Source organism: Aulostomus chinensis, chromosome 5 (assembly GCF_037954235.1).
Source record: "Aulostomus chinensis isolate RoL2024-O1b breed Wild chromosome 5, RoL_Achi_v1.0, whole genome shotgun sequence".
Lineage (NCBI taxonomy): Eukaryota > Metazoa > Chordata > Actinopteri > Syngnathiformes > Aulostomidae > Aulostomus > Aulostomus chinensis.
The window spans coordinates 6,496,891-6,517,661 of record NC_141324.1 but is presented as its reverse complement, the minus strand read 5'-3'; the positions used below and the strand labels follow the sequence as shown (position 1 = coordinate 6,517,661).

Sequence of the window (20,771 nt, the reverse complement as noted above, 5' to 3'; positions counted from 1 at the left end):
GCTGGGTCACGTGTTAGGAGATGGAGAGGGCCAAAAAAGCAGTGAGTCCAACCGTGTCAGCTGAGAATCTCTTGGATGCTGAAGCTTCCATCATTCGCTACATTCAGCAGAGAAGGTTCAAGGAGGAGAATGCTGCCCTATCAGCAGGAAAATCTGTGCCAAGATACAGTTCTATTTACAAACTGGGCCCATGTTTTAGAGGTGGACTTGTGAGAGTTGGAGGCCCTTTGAGTAAGGCAGCTTTACCAGAAGAGACAAAGCATCCACTCATTTTGTCTATGGTTGTCATGGGCTGTGTAGAGATGCCTGACAATTTGTGAATTTTGTAAAACACTTATGCATAAGCCCAGCCAGGATTTGTGCATAATGTAGATTAACCGTCAGCAATACTCTGTTACACTGCTGTGTATTGGGCTGTACAGTGTCTAGGTAGCTGTTACAAAAATTATATTGGCCATTATCTCTACATCCTTGACTTTTTATCCATTATGGACAAAAAAGTGGGTTATTTCCATAAAAGTTTATCTACAGAGGTGCATTATGCTGCTGTGCCTTGTTCTTGTCATAGTCCAAAAAACTTGTGTCTATGATTTTGATACAGAGTACTAACTGCATCATCATCTGGCAGCTACAGAAGCATGTTACCAGACACTGCAAGGTCTTGGTCCTCATTCCCTTCCTCCTCAACCACCACTTTTCACACAAACTCTTCCTCCTCTCTCTGTTTTTGTCCATTGCAGATTGATGCATATGTACCACCTATGCACTCTGAACTGACTTTTATCCTGCCCAATTGGTCTTATTACACCATTAGAAACATGCGTATTTAATTTTGAGTTTGTAAAAGTTGACAGCTGTATTTGAATTGCGTTAACATTTTGCTGGCAGTGATTACAATTTTGAAAATGTGTATCACGGTATCAAATGTGTTTAAATGCAAAAAAGGCCACTGAGAATTTGGTTCAGAACATGGGGCGTAGTGTTTTAGCAAATAGGAAAACTGTAATGCACAGTCAAGTTGAATGAATAGCTGTATTTTGAGTACTGAAAAGAAAAAATTTGCATGAAATGATCAAGAACAAGATTTTAATTTCCAGTAAATGCACAATAGCGATTTGAGAGAGCACTGCCCTGTCAGATGTCCTCTTCACAATCAAATGCTTTAAGTATACAGTTAGCTACATAAAGTTTACTTACAGAATTATTCTAAAAGGGCAAAAAATTCCATTAATGTCACTCAGTATTGTTTCATAAAGGAAGAGTGTGAACCCAAACAGGAACAAGGCAACAAATCCAATATCCGCAATTTCAGCACACAAAAACAGTTCTATTCACATGAAAAATATATTTTTCTTTAGTACGATAGCATATGACAACCCAGTCTCATGTCAAAACATGAAAAGGCTACGTTTGTCCACAGTGCAAAACGTATCAGTTCTACAATAAAGGCCTCAAAATCGTGAAATGTGTACGTTTTTTCCCCCTTTTCTTTTCTATTGGAACGCTGGTAGGTCATGTGACTCTTTCAAGCGGGCCTCTCAAAACAAAAACATGGCAGCCACTCCTCATTTTCGGAGGAAAGGGCCTTATTCCAAGATAGTTTTGATTTAATAAAGCATTCTGATGACATTTCTAGCGAGAAATACACATTTTATTTTCTTAATACTCACTCAGTTCTTGTGTAGAATATTTGGTTTGTTCGTTATTACGATGAATTTTTCACCTCTCGGAAGAGAGTTGTTACAGTGTCACGTTTTCTGCTGTTGCTATGGTGGTTGCTAAGGACGCCATTACGGATGAGTGTCATTCCAAGATAGGTTTGATTTAAAAAAGCATTTTAAGGACATTTCTGGCGAGAAATATACATTTTATTTTCATAATATTCACTCAGTTCTTGTATATAATCTTTGGTTTGTTAGTTATTACGATGAATCTTTCACCTCTTGGAAGAGAGTCGTTACAGTGTCACGTTTTCTGCAGTTGTTATGGTTAAAACTACGGAAACCTAAATGGCGTTTATGTTATTGTATTTTGTTGTTACAGTGCGTCATTATCTGAGTTGATAATATATTTGTGGGATTGTTGACTAATAAAAATAATATAAAACATATTGCCCCAGGAATTACCATCAAAATATAAAATAGCTACACTTGTTTGTTGTTGTTTGTGTGATTGTTGACTACAGCTGTTCAATAAAAATAATTCCATATATCTGCTTCCGTGGAAGTTGGCCCCCCGTTCTTCCGTGAGAAAATCTGGAAGTTGTCGCTCACTCCAAGGAAAAAAAACAAAATTTTTTAATACTTTATCTTTTGATTAATAAGACAATCAACAAATTAATTTAATTTCTGGATGTTTATTCAACCTACAAAGTACATTTGTAACCATTATAGATCTAACAATCAGCATTAAGAATATAAACAATGATTCAAACTAATGGGCGTTGTCTGCTGATGTCACATTCGTCACATAGGCTAACTCCTGCACTCAGAGGTGGCCTTTTAGTTCCATCATTTCATGCTATATTTACAGATTTATTATTGAGTGGAACAAACCACACTTATGTCTGGGTTAATCAAGGATATAATTAAAGAAATCCAAACTATTTGGCAAGTTAAATTTATCCTAACTGTTCTTCATATATTATGCTGGTGATGTCATGTAATTTCTTTTTAAATGTGTTTTTTTTTTTGTTCTGATATGTGTGTTTTTACTGCTCCAACAAAGCTGTTCCTCTTCTGGGGTAAATCAATCATTCAGGAAATCAATAACTGAATGTCTCTGATGCTGTACAGTAGGTATTGCATTACAACAACACTTTGATCCTTCCTTTTCAAATGTTTTTATTGTGTTTCTCTTATCAGGTGTTCAAAATGATTACAATAAAAATAAATAATTTATATTAAGCTTTGTTTCAAACAATAATAATTTATCAGGAAATGAGGCCTGATGGGCTGAAATAGCAGGCTTTGTGCTGTTCAGTGACACCTGCTATAAAAAGGAGTCAAGGCGGTCTTAAAGATGTGAAAATGTTCCAAAGATCATTCTTCATTTTTGTCCTGGAACAAGATTGGCTTCAGGCCTTTTTTCAAAGGAGCTCCAAAAGGCTCACTTAACCCTTTAAGGCCTAGCGTGATGGAACTAAAAGGCCACCCCTGAGTGCATGAGTTAGCCTCTGTGACGGATGTGACGTCAGCAGACCACGCCCATTAGTTTGAATCATTGTTTATATTCTTAATGCTGATTGTTAGATCTATACTGGTTACAAATGTACTTTGTAGGTTGAATAAACATCCAGAAATGAAATTAATTGATTGTCTTACCAATCAAAAGATAAAGTATTAATTAAAGCTGCAAGCAGCGTTGTTAGGGCCTGAGCCCCCGCGCGGCCTGCGGCCGCGTCCTTGACACCAGCCCCAATCCAACGGTCTGAGAACGAAATTGGTGCGACTTGTAGTTGAGGAGATAGAAGCCTCAGTTCGATGCTCGGTCTGAGTGCTGAGCTGAGAGCTGGCCCTTCAAATAAACCCTCACCCCCTGCTCTCTACCAGCTTTGTCAGAGTGGAGAGCAGAGGAGGACTGAGACACTTTTACTGTTTCAAAGCCTAATAACTCCTCAGATCCTGGCCCAAAGTGTCATCAAATAGCATAGTCTTGTAGGCATTTTTGTCAGGAATCCAACGGTGTGTTTCTCTAAGCTATGGGAGTTGTAGTTTAGATGTGATCGGTGATTGTTTGAGACTATGTACCTGAGAGGAGATCTGCTCCCCATTGACTTCCATTATAAGTGACAAAAGTGGCCCAACTTTGAGGGTTTATAAAAGGGGAACGGTGTGGGTTATAATGGAGCCTTTCTCAACTTTTGATCCTTAAAGTGTCTTGACTCGTGCTCAATTTCCGAAGCCATCGCGTGAACGGTCTAGGACGACATAGTTTTTGTTTGGGGAGTGTTATCGGCCAAAATTGGACATTTATGTGCAATTTGTGCGCATACGGTTGGAGTTAGAGCAGTGGTACTTGTGTGTGATTTGTCAGTCTCGATGAGACGAATCCAACGGTGTCGGTCCCGTTTCTGTGGGACATTGTACGCCGTTGCTACTGGCCATTTAGTGTTTTTTCTGTCCCTAGGTGGCGCTATAGACTTTTTCCACATTTTGTCTTCAGAGTATCAAATTTTTCGATTTGATTTTTCAAATTTTGTGCCAAAATTTGCAAAAATCGGAGCATGTTTAGGGGGTCAAATTAAGGATCGAAGTGACGTAATAAGAAATAATAATAATAATAATAATAATAATAATAATAAAGAAACAAACAAACAATTCCTTGCAAAACAGATCTTCTCTTGGCCCCCCATTGAAATTGGAGTTAGAGCAGTGGTACTTGTGTGTGATTTGTCAGTCTCGATGAGACGAATCCAACGGTGTCGGTCCCGTTTCTGTGGGACATTGTACGCCGTTGCTACTGGCCATTTAGTGTTTTTTCTGTCTATACGCTGATGTGATCTCTGTGCCTGATATGCTCTATACACTGATGTGACCTCAAAATGCCTGATATGCTCTATTCAATGTGACCCCTCTATGCTTGATATGCTCTATACACTGTGACCGCTCTATACACTGATGTGACCTCTCCATGCCTGATGTGCTCTATACACTGATGTGACCTCTCTATGTGACCAAAATTTGGTGAGATTTGGAGCTTGTTTAGTGTGTGTTTTTAGTGTTTTTAGTGCTGACTTCGTGTTTCTCTGCCTTCGAAACATAATAGGGTCTTCGCCAGAAGTACCTTCTGGCTCAGGCCCTAAAAATGTTTGAAGAACGGGGGCCAACTTCAACGGAAGCTACTGTAGTCAACAATCACACAAACATCAACAAATAAGCGTAGCTATTTTATATTTTGATGGTAATTCCTGGGGCAATATGTTTTATATTATTTTTATTAGTCAACAATCCCACAAATATATTATCAACTCAGATAACGACGCACTGTAACAACAAAATACAATAACATAAATGCCATTTAGGTTTCCGTAGTTTTAACCATAACAACTGCAGAAAACGTGACACTGTATCGACTCTCTTCCAAGAGGTGAAAGATTCATCGTAATAACTAACAAACCAAAGATTATATACAAGAACTGAGTGAATATTATGAAAATAAAATGTATATTTCTCGCCAGAAATGTCCTTAAAATGCTTTTTTAAATCAAACCTATCTTGGAATGACGCTCATCCGTAATGGCGTCCTTAGCAACCACCATAGCAACAGCAGAAAACGTGACACTGTAACAACTCTCTTCCGAGAGGTGAAAAATTCATTGTAATAACGAACAAACCAAAGATTATACACAAGAACTGAGCGAATATTATGAAAATAAAATGTATATTTCTCACTAGAAATGTCATCAGAATGCTTTTTTAAATCAAAACTATCTTGGAATAAGGCACTTTCCTTCGAAAATGACAGGAGCGGCCGCCATGTTTTTGTTTTGAGAGGCCCGCATGAAAGAGTCACATGACCTACCAGCGTTCCAATAGAAAAGAATAGGGGGAAAAAAAACGTACACATTTCACAATTTTGAGGCCTTTATAGTAGAACTGATACGTTTTGCACTGTGGACAAACGTAGCCTTTTTACCTTTTGACATGAGACTGGGTTGCATGTGAAGGCCTTTCAGCAAGATGTCTTGCTTCATCAGATGACATAGTTTATTTCATTTGCTCTCATCTCCTCCTTATCAGAGATAACAGTCTCTGTTTCTCCTCCTCCTTCCTCCTCTCTAATCCCTTCATTTTGTAGTTCCACTTCGGGATTGGGAGCTGGTTGTAGTCATTACTCTGTCTGCGTTTATCCGGCATGAAACTTGGAGCTGGGGCCTTGCAGAGCCTCACCTTTGGCACTACAATGCCTGGCCGCACACTACTTCTCCTCAGCATATTGAGTGGCAGAAGACTCGCTCGTCTCATGGCCACTGTGGATGCTGCAGCCATGTCACTCAGCAGCTGTGGCTGGAGGCTGGCCCTACGATCCCTTGCCTTAGGGATGAGGAAGACTCTAGAGTTCTGGAAAAATCTCTTGTAGTTGTTCAACCTGTCTGGGCCCAGGCGCTTCAGCTCAGCCACCCGTTGCCTCCTCAGAATTTCCTGTACTGCATGGCGCCGCTTGCCAATACACGGTGGGCTGCCTGGGCAAACAGTCCGACAAGCCGTGGCAATAAATGGACTGCTTATACTGGTTGTAATCTGAACCATATGTTCAAGAACCCCATCATCCACAGGCTTGACCCTGTTGTTAATGTAAAATCTGTAAGGGCAGCAGGACAAAAGGTTGATCAAGCGCCTCCAGCAGGTTTTTGGCTCTTGAGCCTGGGACACCAGATCCTACAGAAAAGAGAATATTAAACAATGTCATTGAATCATCATTGTGGATCAGGTATTGGATTTCTTACAAGGATATTAATTATACTAATTTTACAGGACTTAATGTTGTTGTGTTCCTTCCTTGTTTAAAGCCATGTGAGAGGATGAAAGGCAGGGATTCTCACAGGAATGAATGACGAGATGTACATGTATCCATTTAAAAACATAAAATTTTACTGCAGGAAAAATCAATTTACATCTATCACTTTTACTCCGTAGAGCAGTGGTCCCCAAACTACGGCCCGCCTCCACATTTGGCCCGGCCCCCTGAACAATACCAGAGATGCATTTTGATTTTTTTTTCCATATGTGTATTTGTATTTGATAATAAAATTGATAACTTGCTATGAACTATTTTCATTATTAACTATTAAGGTGTGTTCACTGGGGCTGCAACGATTAGTCCACGTTGTCGACAAAAATCAATCATAGAAATAGTCGACAATGAATTCCATCGTCGACTATTGTCGGCACACGCGTTTTTCCAACAGAGTGATGCATCTCACTTGATTATAATCTCTGCCGAGAGTCGCTCATGCGCAATAGCGTCTCTGTCTCTCAGCGGTAACATACAGGAACGTGGTGTCAACATCAGGTACGCGCACCAAAACTTCTGAAGTTTGGTGCATTTTAGCCTGGATACGGCAAATAAAAAGACTACTAGCAAAGGTTGCAAAGCAGACCTTGGTGTCATGGCAGCACCTCCGTGATGCACGAACATTTAAAGAAGCCCGTCGAACAGTTAAACGAAACAAAGTCTGACTCGCCTCGGTGAGATTCAAGTAACATTCAAGCCAATACGGTTCTTATGACATACATTGTACATTTTATCAGCGTATTTTCGCTATAAAAGAGAGCTTGAGCGTTATGCCAGACTGTGCCTGACAAACGTATTTTAAATTAATGAATGTTCAATAAAAGATGTATTTTTCATTGTACCATCTTCCTTGTTTATTATCATTTGCCACATAATTAAATCAACTTCATGCTAAATTTAAGAAAAAATTAATAATTATCCGATTAGTCGACAAATCGCTTCAATAGTCGGTGACTAGTCGATTATTAAAATAGTCGTTAGTTGCAGCCCTAATCTTCACACCAAACGCAACGCAAATTTGATCGCTGGATCAATATGTTTATATTCATGAATAAAGCGACGCGAAAATTCACATTGCAAACACACAGTCAGTTAGTAACTATTTCATACACGCATAGAGCGTGACATTCTATTCCACCCTTCTGCAGTTATTTGGTAGTGTCTGTATATTTCCTGACTTTTTTTCTGTGAAGAACCCAGAGAGGGTTATTTGGTTGTGTGGCTTTCTGGAAAACGCTACATTTTTATGTTTCAGCAACCCCATGATTGTCAAACGTTTTCTGTTATAAACTGACCCCGGCCCCCCATCAGAGAAGGGGAAAGTTATGTGGCCCTCACAGAAAAAAGTTTGGGGACCCCTGCCTTAGAGAAACTATGTGCTCACTATCACCACTCTCATCCAAACTGAGACCGGAAGTGCGTAATCTCTTTCTAACTGCACTGCAAAAATACAACGCATAGATCTGAAATACAAACTTAAAAATAATGAAATACAATCTAGATTTCAAACTCTATTTGCATCTATAAATTATGGCTCCTACACTTACTGTTTTCATAATTAATGTCACAGAGTAAATATTTGCACCTCTAGCATGGGCCACTCAAGGGAGAAGGCATCACAGAACTGCTCAGCACAGGGCCTTGACATCAGCCGATACATCAGATTGGCTGTCTCATATCGACCGGTGAAGAGAGCCCACTCCCTTGGAGTCATGCTGCGACCCAGGTCCTGTGCTTGCACATCTCCTCCTGAAAATGTACAAAAGATGTAGGGCTGGACATCCTATTTAACATATGCACATTCAGTTTTTCTGTATATTGTTATTTTTGCTTATGGTAGACATTTGGGTTTATAGGGAATATCTCCTTATATTTTACCAGCCAGCATGAGAGCTCTGACACAGTCAACTCGGCCTTGCATAGCGGCCTTCATTAATGCTGTGAAACCGTGACAGTTCCTCCTCTCTATATCCAGTCCAGGGAAGTAGTTGAGCAGGTAGTTGGAGATGATCACGTGACCTGCAGACCAGAAAAAAAGCAAGAACCATAGTGTTTTGCAGTATTTCTCCACTTTAATTGCCATGCATGAAATGTTTCCAAAATGGGAAACGTTTCCATGTACTTAAGCTGGCAGTTATTTTGAAGTTCATTACTCTGTTTCTTTTCTTGAATACTGTAAAAATGATCATCAGATGGGGACTTTTTACATTCAAAATAGGGTGGCCTTTAGCTTAGGGAAAAGAGAAGCTCTCTGGGAATCAAAAGACCCGTAATAAAAATCTAGGCTCATTCAGTGCATAGGGTGAGCTGCTTATTTTCATAGAGGGACTTTTATATTATTATCATCATTATTATTATTATTATTTTCATCATTATTCATTTTATTTTCGTGGCGCTCAAGGTCACCTCACAAAGCAAAAACACATTAAAACAAATGCATACGATAATACATTCTAGTACATACAAACAATAAGAATAAACATAAACAACTAAAGAGAGTAGGCTAAATGGAATGGTGGGATTCTGAGCCTGGATTTCAAAAGTGCCATTGTTTCTGTGTTACAGAGGTGGGGGGATTCCATCGTAGGCAAGGCAAGGCAATTTTATTTTTATAGTTGTCTCCAAGGCTTCACATGGTATCATAACATCATCCTCTGCCCTTAGACCCTCACATTGACTGAGGAAAGACTCCATAGAAAACCCTTTTAACAGGGAAAAATCTGAGAAACCTCAGGGTGAGCAACAGAGGAGGGATCCCTCACCCAGGACAGACAGACGTGCAGTAGATGTTGTTACAGACAAGAAAACAGTTTACAATACAAAATGTGGGAAACATGGAAATGTTAACAGTTGAAGAAGGAAGCTTCTGGAAGGGGAGGCAGGGAGAGCAAGCCAGCTTGATGGGGGACTGAATGGCAGACTGGTTCATGGGAGGGGAGCGCAGGCTGCTGTAACAGCAGGGAAAAAGGGAGGGGGCCAATGCAGGCGGCGGTTGGTGCAGACAGATGGTAGATCTGTGGAAACAGAGAAACCAAGGCCAAACTACAAAGTGCAACAAGTAATGGGACTGACAGTTCCAAAATGTGCGGGGATGAGAGGGGGAGAGGAGAAGAGAGGAGAGGAAGAGAGAGGAGAGGAGAGGAGAGGGCTCCATGTAACCTGATGTGTCCCCCAGCAGTCTAAGCCTATAGCAGCATAGGTATCAAGGGTTCAGAGCTACCTGAACCAGTCCTAACTGAAGGCTCTGTCATAAAGGAAAGTCTTAAGCCTGGACTTAAACGTAGTTAAAGTGTTTGACTCTCTGACCCATGGAGAGAGCTGGTTCCACAGTAGAGGAGCCTGGTAACTGAAGGCTCTTCCTCCTACTCTGTTTTATTGATACTGGGAGTCACTAAAAAATCTGCATTCTGGGAGCAGAGTGCTCTGGTAGGACAGTAAGGAATAATGAGTTCTTTCAAATAGGATGGGGCTTTATCATTGAGAGCCTGATGAGTCAGCAGAAGGATTTTGAAGTTCTAGATCCTACAGGAAGCCAGTGGAGAGAAGCTAAAGTGGGAGAGATGTGTTCTCTCTTCTTAAACTCCCGTCAAAACCCTGGCTGCAGCGTTCTGGACCAGCTGGAGACTCTTTAGGGAGTATTTAGGACATCCTGACAAGAGAGAGTTGCAATAGTCCAGCTGAGAAGTGATAAATGCATGCACCAGTTTTTCTGCATCACTCTGGGAAAGGATATTCCTAATCTTAGTGATACTTCGCAGATGGAAGAAGGCGGTCCTAGTCACATGCGTTATGTGGGAGCTGAAGGAAAGGTCCTGGTCAAAAATGACCCCAAGGTTCCTTGCAGTTGTACTCGGGGGTCAGGGTGGTGCCATCTAGAGTAGTGATCCGATTCAAGAGTGTGTCCCTGAGGTGTTTAGGTCCAAACACGATGACCTCAGTTTTATCTGAATTTAGCATTAAGAAGTTAGAAGACATCCAGGATTTAATGTCTTTTAGGCAGTCTTGCAGATTAGTAAACTGGTTTGTGTCATCTGGCTCCATCGACAAGTAAAGTTGCGTGTCGTCCGCATAACAGTGGAAGTTGATCGAGTGCTTCCGTATTATGTCACCTAATAGGAGCATGTAAAGAGTGAAGAGAATTGGTCCTAAAACTGAACCCTGTGGTACACCATATGTACTGTAACTCTGCTATACTCTGAATCATCATTATTAACATTAATAAACCGAAACCTATCTGATAAGTAGGACTTAAACCATTTTAGGGCAGGTCCTTTAATCCCAATTTCATGGTCTAGTCTCTGTAGCAGGATGCTGTGGTCAATGGTGTCAAATGCACCACTGAGGTCCAAAAGGACAAGTACAGAGACAAGACCTCTGTCTGAAGCTATAAGAAGATCATTAGAGACTTTGACTAGTGCTATTTCAGTGCTATGGTGTTCCCTGAATCCAGACTGGAAGGCTTCAAAGAGCTCATTGCTGTGCAGATGTTCATGTAACTGCTCCAGGACAACCTTCTCAAGGATCTTGGAGATGTAGGGGAGGATGGATATAGGCCTATAGTTGGCTAACACATCTGGGTCAAGAGAAGGTTTTTTAAGTAAAGGGTGAATGACAGCCACCTTAAAGGCCTGTGGCACGTAACCTGTGACAAAGGAAAGATTAATTTGGTTCAATATAGAAGTGTTGACTAGAGAGAAGGCATCCTTAAGTAGTCTTGTCGGGATGGGATCCAGCAGACAAGTGGCTGACTTGGAGGAACCGACTGCAGAAGTTAATTCTGACAGGTCGATAGGGGAGAAGCTGTCCAAGTATGCACCAAGTCTGGGAGTTGCTTCTATGATGACTGTAGTCTGTCCTCCATTACTGGCAATCTTTGTTCTAATATTCACAATCTTTTCAGTAAAGAAAGATAGGAAGTCGTTACTGCTGAGAGTTGGGGGGGATGCATGGCTCAACAGCAATATGGTTCTTGGTTAGCCTGGCCACAGTGTTGAATAGGAACCTGGGGTTGTTCTTATTCTTTTCTATTAGGCACGAGTAGTAAGCGCTTCTAGCAGTACAGAGTTTTTTTTATATATTAATAAACTCTCCTTCCAGGTGGAAGATGATTTGAGGGTTGGGTAAGGACACTAATGGTGGTGGGGGGAGGGGGGCGCAACATGTAGATAGTCTTTTATGTTAAAAGCAGGATCTTGTATTGGATGTGGTGAGTAACAGGGAGCCAGTGCAACTGTTGTAAGACAGAGGAGATGTGACAGGTAGATGGGGTCCAGGTGATGATGCAGACAGCAGAGTTCTGAACCAGCTGAAGTTTGTAGAGCGACATCTGACGGAGCCGTCAAGCTCGCATGCTGCCTACTTTAGTCAAGAAGAACAAGTGACTATAATGAAGGGTTATGAACAATATCAAACAGTTGTGACAGCAAAACGCAACACAGTTGGTGCAATTAAGGCGAGAGAAAAATGCTGGCAGAAAACAGCCGATCATTTAAATTTGTGAGTTTCCACATTTATTTTACCTCTCAGTGCACTCTCTGTGCCTCCTACATGCAAGAATTATTCATACATCATATTTCCCCATGCAAGTATTCATCATACTGATTATTAATATAGTGAACTACAAATGTATGTTTCCTGCAATTTTATAGAAGCCCTCTTTTATTGCCATCATAGGCAAATGGCAAGGGACTACAAAAATACTCAGTAGTTCAGTGAGAGCAAGAAAAACTTTGCAACTTTGGCATACAGTATTCTTGCTCAGATTTTCTGCATCACAACTGAAAGAATGTAGGTTCCCGTGACAAAAAAACCCAAAACAAAACTAAGGATATGCACGCAGTTTGTGCTACTGTGAATGTGTGGCTCCTTTATGTGGAGTTCCTCACATATGGCTCCAGCACTTTGCATAAGTCACGTATTCCCTCAGCTGAGAATAGGTAGCGTTCATAGAGAATGATGTCAGGAAAAGATAGCAGATCATTTGGATCTCTAAATACTCTCTCCCTCTGAAGAGAACCTAGCACAATGATTGCACTGAGGTCCACCCTATTATTCAAAAATGGTGATATCACTTTCAAAAGAGGTGGTTAGTGAAAGGGCAACGCTTATTGCTAATCTAAGTTGAAACTCGGAACATAACCTGCTGCTAACCAAGTTAAGTTTGCCACATCAGTTACCATGGTGATCAAGCCAAGTTAAAAGAGAGCCACCATGCCAGGCCACCATACCTTGCTCCTGAGGTGAAGCTTTGTGCCTAAGTGTCCTTCATGGGCCAGCTCTAAGGCTCTGGCTCTTAGCACATGTTGCAAAACAATATGTGTATCCCTCAACACTAACTGTCCAATCACACACAGTTCATATGCTAGTGTGGCAAGTTGAGTCCCCCCCGCCCCCCTCCCTGCCCGCTAACTTGCCAACAGGCTTAAATCAATTCACCTTAAATGCGGGGTGGCGCTGCTCACCTCAATATCTAGGTGTTACTGCTACTGTCGTGACTCTCTTCTGACTTTCTCCAGAGCCTGGCATCTGGGTGTTTTACAGCTGCCATGACTTGTGTGCCATTTTTCTTGCAAGCACAAGTGGCTGCATTTCTCCAGCAGCTCTTAACACTGGTTAGTTTTGTGGCAGAGTCCTACTACAAGCCTGAACTTCAACAAAACTCTGAGCAGTAGTGATGTGAGATGAAGCATTGTGAGGCAATGAGCCACTTGAGCCAGTTGGTTCGAGAAAGGGTTAATTTCTCAAAGCTTCATGTGCACACGAAACCACCTACTGGCCAAGTGTATAATCACAGGCAGCTGTATCTTAACCACATAATCTGTGATGCGTTGAATTTTTGAGTCTGTTATGGCTCTTGGGAATGACTATGAATTACAAAAAAAATGGATGACCAAATAATTTCTCTGCATAAATGATCATATATGTATATAATAAAATATTTTTCAATGTATTCTCTGTGTGTAAAGTTAACCCCAGTTTCACTTTAGGAAAATGGCATGTGCTTAATTAAGTGTTGTGGGCGGCATGGCTCAGGGGTAGAGTGGCTGTCTAGCAACCAAAGGGTCGCTGGCTTGATTCTCCTTGAGCAAGATACTGAACCCATAATTGCTCCTGATGAGTAGGTTGACACCTTGCATGGCAGCCTCCACCATCAGTGTGTGAGTGTGTGTGTGAATGGGTGAATGAGATGACACTGTAAAGCGCTTTGAGTGCCGCTAAGGTAGAAAAGGGCTATATAAAATTGAGTCCATTTACCATTTACAATTGGAATGGCATCACAAGTGAGAAACAACAAACAGATCCCCGAAGAGGGAACACTTTTTTATGTCTAACTATTAGGGTGGAAATCACAGAGTAACATACAATGTAAAACTCTCACAATACTTTGCTCACGATGATGATGGCATCACAGGAATTCTGTTATAATCAATATATCAATATCTCTATTTAAAGAAGAGATTCTATTAAAAAAGCTGAAATTGTGTATTTAAATACAGCATTGTGGTGACTTTCACAGAATTTTTCCACTGAGATGAAAACAATGTTTTTATCCAAGAATCTAAGATTAAAACCTCTGAAACACAAAAATGTACAAAAACACTAAGACAAAATGGTGATGGATGAATCAAGTGATAACACAAGTCACTGTAATCAAATTGTCTTGATTTGGTGATGTTGAACGTAAGCGGATGTATTGCAATATGCTTATAGCATCCGCTGACAGGTGTTTCCAAATACTGTTCTTCTCCTGTAATTGCCACTGCTGATCATTTATGTCTGCACTGAAGAGCTTTTTTACTGTCACCAATAAAACTCATTGAAAGATAAATACTGAATCCTTATCATTTTGGTCACTGTTGCTAACTTCACTGTCACATGCTGATTTTAAGGCCCTGTTCAGACCTGGCAAGATGTGTCTTGGGTAAGGTCGAAGTTCAGTGTAAGCAACGGTGTCTTTTTTTATATTTCACAAGTTAAACAAAACAACAACAAAAAGACATTCTATTAAACGCTAATAAGTAAAGCATGTTACTAAATACCATGTGTAAAAAAGATGTTTACCTGCTTGTGCTGCAGTAATGAGAGCAGTGTTGCCCTCATTGTCCTGCCAGTTGACATCAATATAAGGGCACTGAGCAAGGGCGATAACCACATCCACGTAGCCATGATAGCACGCCACTATCAGACCAGACTGAAAGACAAAAATAACTGTGCATGAGCCTCATTTTGTCAATGACAGGTTTCAACTCTTAAAACAGCTGATTGTTTCTTTGTTTTTTCGGGGCAAATGTAGAGCTTTTGTGTGGATCTGCAATTAAGTTATCCTACTAAAGAAAACCATTGCAGTGATCCTTAATCCAAAAAAGTATGCTTCTCAGTCATTCTGCTTTCAAGCAAATGTCAGTGTGCTCAAGGTAGACAGTGTGTCGATAATAAACAATCAACCTCTGATGAACACAACTTTCTAGCTTGGCAGTTTGGCAGGCTTTTACATTATAGATACATACTAAGGACATCAAATATATGAAGCGTGACATATGGGATTATGTAGCGAAGAAAAATAGTTAAATAACTGTAAATATGTTTTATATTTTAGATTCCTCAAAGTTGCTACTGACGACAGTGCTGCTAACCCTTGGCCTTCTCTCAATGAGCTTTATGATTCAGTCACTTGAAATGGTTTTCACTTTACAGCTGTGCCTTGTAAGGGTTCATTTGGAATGGAATTTCTTGCCTTCTTAATGGGGTGGTACCATCAGTTGTGTTGCGCAGATGTCAGGTTGGTACACAGCTAACAGCCCTATTTGACAACTGTTAGATTTCATATCATGGCAAGAACCAATTAGCTAAGTAAAAACCAGTCCATCATTACTTTAAGAACTGAAGGTCAGTCAGTCCGGAAAATTGCAAAAACTTTGAAGGCATCCCCAAGTGAAGTTGAAAAAAACATCAACCACTACAAAGAAACTGGCTCACATGAGGACCATCCCAGGAGAGGAAGACCGACAGTCACCTCTGCGGCTGAGGATAAGTTCATCTGAGTCACCAGCCACAAAAATCACAAGTTAACAGCAACTCAGATTTGAGCACAGATAAATGCCACACAGAAACACAGAACTCCTTCAAGACTGTGGGAAAACTGTTTCAGATGACGCCCTCATGAAGCCCAGAGAATGCCAAGTGTGCAAAAGGTTGTTATCAAGAAGAATCTAAAATATAAAACATGTATTCAGGTATTTCACACATTATTGTTAACTACATAATTCCACGTGTTCATTCATAGTTTTGATGCATTCAGTGAGACTCTACAATGTAAATAGTCATGAAAATAAAGAAAAAAAAACATTAAATGAGAAGGTGTGTGTGGTTTTTGTATTTTTTGGTAAAATCAAAGTATTTATCTTTGTCCTGGATTATATAAGATGATGCACTGGAGAGTTTATGAGTGTACATTTTTGTGCTGTTTTTTTTTTCCTGTTGCTGTAGCAGCAGTAGTGTTAGCTGTCAGCTGCCATAACTGTAAACTATACATGGATGGCTCTTATCTGTATTCTGCAGTCACATGTTCCACAGGAGGGAAAATTATGTGAGCAAGACACTTATTTGTGAATATTTTAAAGGCAAAACATACTTTTTGGTGTTGTTTTAACAGTCAATAAGTCAATGTTTTAACCATGGCACTGACACATTGTCATAGTTTTAGCTATGACTTCTAATGTGGGCGGCACGGTTGTTAGCACTGTCGCCTCACAGCAAGAAGATTTGAGTCCCAGCTCAACATCGCTTAACAGGATAAGCGAAAGAGGGTGGATGGGTGGACTTCTAATGTTTTTGTAAGCATCAATGGGCCCTTTTTATACGTGCCTGACGTAGCTCAAGTGTCATTCCCCACTAATGCAGTTGCACTATTCTGACTAAGCACCCATAATGTTTAACAATTCCCTGCCACTGACAAGAATTTCAGGAGGTCAGTTTTAACACTGTCATACAGTATAGCATGTCTGTATCCAAAAATAAGCAAAAAAGCTGAGGAATCCAGAAGACTGAACATACAGATCAATGTTCTGGTTGTCCAGGGGACCTGTGGCACTGCACCAAATGCTCTGAATTAGGAACACTTTAGTGGTCTCACCAGGCTGAACATTATCCATCCATTGTCTTCCGCTTATTCCTTATTAAGGGTCGTGGGGGGCTGGAGCCTATCCCAGCGTCAGTGGGTGAGAGGCGGGATTCACCCTGGACAGGTCGCCAGTCCTTCGCAGGGCCAACATAGAGAGACAGACAACCATTCACACCTACGGTCAATTTAGAGTGTCCAGTTAGCCTAGTCCCCAATTGCATGAAGAGAGAGAACCCATGCAGGCACGGGGAGAACATGCAAACTCCACACAGAAAGATCCCGTGCCCGAGCCAGGACTCGAACCCAGAACCTTCTTGCTGTGAGGTGACAGCGCTAACCACTGCACCACTGTGCAGCCGCTGAACATTATTTCTTTCTTTTTTTATATTTTATCCAATTGAAGTAATCATTTGGGAGTGAGAGAAAAAAAATAAACATTAATATGTGAATTTTATGCTTCAGTGTTCTCTATTTTCTTTTTTGTAAATCAGATTTTTTCATGAAACAATGCAAATGTTGATCAAAAGAGAATAGCCTCACTTAAAAGGAAACATTTTTGTTTTAAATGTAAATGAAAGCTTTGAGATTTCGACTGATATGTTCAGGGTTTTTTATGATCAGTATCATGATATAAAATATTCTGAGGTTCATGAACTATTAGTGAAAAAGTTAAAATGGCCAAAATATTTGTGCATATGGATGAGTTGATATCAAAAAGAGAAGAAATCAGATATAATGGTGCATTTCTTTCTTTAGGAATCCCAAAGCATTTGTGCCAGTGACCAACAAAAAACAGGTCTTGAGTCTGAGGCAGAGGTGGTGCAATTGAACCACAAATTGGAGACTTAGGGTGCTTCAATCACTTACAATGATTTATAAAACCCTGATTGGTGATCTGGTTGATCCATTTGATCTTTGGAATTTGCCCAAAAATAATCTGATGTGGGTCTCTGCACTGATTGTTCATGGCTGACAATCATCTCCAATGCACCTGACGAGCTAAAAGTCAGTTTTTATAATGGATGTAACTTTTCATTTATGCTTGTTAATGTCACCATATCCTCTACAACAGCACTACGGCAGCATAGAAATAGAAACATAAATTTGAATGTACCAAACAAGACTTCACTGGTATCCTTAGCCCTTTAAAAGCTGAGCTCAAATGGCAAGCTGCTTTTTAACATGGTCACTATGCCATTTACATTCCCCATCTGTCACCTGAGGCTTAACTGGCCCCTCCCTCTCATTTGACCTGAGACAGACTCACCAGACTAAGCCTGTTTTAAAACAGAAAGTGCCGAAAGAATAAAGATGTATGAGTAAAATTAATTGACCCTCATGATACTTGAATCTTTAAATTTAAAAAATTGGTTTCAGCTCAATGGTAACAAAATGCCACCAGAGATCTCCTTACAGCATTTCTTCTGGTGGTGCAGCAGTTGCATTCCAGGTGTTGACCTGTTTCACAACTAATGGCCAACGTACATTGTAACTGACTCTAAAGTAATACGCACAATAACAAGTACAGAAAATAAAATTTATCAAAATTTCTTATCTGCTGCTAAATGTGAGCAAAATAAAGTTTCTAATGAGCAGCAGCTAGCATATTTTCTCAATTATATTTTTTGATAATGTCACATTTGGAGCGTTATAGTGATCAACATTTTTCAAATTCATATGAAAGTTAATAATCTAATGTAGACTTCAACACAGGTTGGAGAAGTCAATGGGACTAATTGATCAGTGGCAGCCTGTGCAGTCATAACATGAATTTACAGCATTACTTTACAATAATGTTATGCAGACAAGATTTGTAGAGCTAAAACTTTGGTGTGATCCTTAAAGATTGGTGATGGAACAGATAATATTGTCTGAGCTGTTCTACATTTATGGGCATATTTTCTTATTATTTGTGCTGTTACTGATGCAAAGGGAAAATTAAAGTGGTACTTCACCCAAAAGAAATCTTTTGATTATTAATTTACAAAAAAAAAACCTTTTCTCTACAACATGATCTCTTTCAAATCCAGATTTAGAAAACACTTTCCACGTTCTTATCGGTAGAATTTAATGGAGATGAAAAATGAAAGCTAACATTTGTTTAAAAACTGTCAAACATTTTCCAGTATAATTCAAGTGCTTTCTATCAAGTCATATGCTCAATACTTCACAAGCACTTTGAGCTAAAAATGATTTAAATAAAAGTTCTACTGTGGGAGAGTGCATGTGTGTTTGAAAGCCTGTGTATTCAGTTGAAATCAGCTGACTATACTCTGTGACAGTTTATGTATGTAGAAGTGGAGTCTCTGCTGATGAATGAGCTGGTGAGAACTTCTAGTAATTTGCTTACTGACTTCAAACATGTAGAACTGGATCTGTTTTCGTTAGTTTTTAGCTCAAACCTAAGGAAAGGCGGTACATGCAATTCATTTTCTCAAATGCAATGATATCTCATGATAACAAGATAGGATGACAAGATGGAATAATATCCCATTATCACGAGATAACATAGCTTGTTATGGGTAATGACTTGAATTGTTTAGGATGACCTCTGAGTTTATAAATGAAGATTTGGTATAGTTTTGCTGCTGTTAATCTTTTCGAAATTTTGGACCCCCCCCCCCCCTTGAATTCAAGGCATCTAATGGTGACCAATTGTTAAATGATAATATTGGGATGCAGTTTCATTTTTAAAGAAAACAGAATTTGCATGAAAATGTGTTAAATCAGGACATCTTACTCTTCTGTTCCTATCGGTCTCCTTCACCTCCTCCTCTGTCACTCCTTGCCTGATCATAATTTTCACAATGATGGCATTGTTATTGCAGCAGGCTTTGAAGAAGGATATGGGTTCAGGGCTGTCAGGGCGAAAAATGTTTGATGCTTCCGAATTGTCTAGGGGATAGAAAGAATCATCTGAGGCGACACTCCTTGTGTCTGAGTGATCAGACAGGGCCTCGAAGTCCAACTCTTCAAATTCCTGGTAGATATCATCCTCATCTTCCCAGTAATTACGTGTGTAATCACTTTCAGTCTCCTCATTATCATAGTCTTCTGGCACCTCACACTTCTTGCAACCATCATCCCTTGTGATAGACAAGACAGGTGGACCCATAACCTCCTGGTTGGTCCTTGACTCAAAGTCACCTGGCACCATTCCTCCAGCAACTCCATTCTCTTGCCGTTTTGCACCTTCACCGTGTTCCTCCGTGATAAGCACCATTTATTTTCTGAACCAATACAGGTTTAATCCCACCAGGCTCTTGACCTATCTGTTTGTGTTGGTGACATGTGTCACCAGTGGCCAAGGGGGAGGCATGAGATCATCGCGTCTGAACCTCTGTTGTTGTAACATAAATGATCTCACATGGCCATAAAGGTTGTAATTCTCCAGAAATTTACGAGACACAAACATTTAGAAAGGAGTCACGCTGGATCTGTGAGGTTAAGTAGTTTCAAAAGTCTTCCTCTTTCATAAGCCTGTGCACATTGCACCTCCAATCAGTTTATTGTAAAATCCCAACAGTTTCCATGTTGTACGAACTGCTAAAAATTCATTGCCCATGTCCATCTTAGTCTTCTCAAATGCAGCAGCTGTCGCATATGCCATTTAATTATGGCACCAGGAAACCAAACAGGCAGTTTGAGGTGAACTCCTGGTCTTGATGAGAATTTAAAGTTGAAGCTTTCTTCTTAAAGTAGAACAGGCAGTCGGCTTGGGTTGGAAAAAGAACTGACCACGAACAGCTTTGAGTAACTAATCCCATGTGTCCTTGAGGAGGCAGACTGAGTTTCCTTTGGTAATGACCAGAAACGGGATGAGAGTCTCTTCAGCTGACGCATGGTAATCCCTTTAGTCACTCTTTCTCTCCAACTGTTCAACAGAGTTCCGTCAATTATGATGGTTTGAATGTAACATTATTATTATACAAGCACACAGAATATTTTACACTTGACATTAAAGAATAAAGAACCTTCTTTCTTGATAAACAATAAAATTAAATTGAGAACCAATATTTTATTACCTTAGAACAGACAATATATAAACATCTAAACAAATGACTTCTTTTGTACAAGGAATTATCCAAACGTGCCATGGAAATGTTTAAGCTCACTGTGTTTGGTGTGACATAAT

General features: G+C 40.1%; 1 protein-coding gene across 1 annotated transcript; it reads right to left on the bottom strand.

The window, feature by feature from the left end:
- Positions 1-3,275: 3,275 nt before the first annotated feature.
- ankrd33bb (ankyrin repeat domain 33Bb) lies at positions 3,276-20,394 on the bottom strand. The gene is made up of 5 exons (XM_086204807.1): positions 19,377-20,394; positions 14,578-14,707; positions 8,395-8,535; positions 8,102-8,265; positions 3,276-6,380 (listed from the first exon to the last, which is right to left on the bottom strand). Exons 1-5 carry the CDS (start codon positions 19,857-19,859, stop codon positions 5,724-5,726), a joined length of 1,575 nt encoding a protein of 524 aa, XP_086060933.1. The 5' UTR covers positions 19,860-20,394; the 3' UTR covers positions 3,276-5,723.
- Between the last annotated feature and the right edge of the window lie 377 nt (positions 20,395-20,771).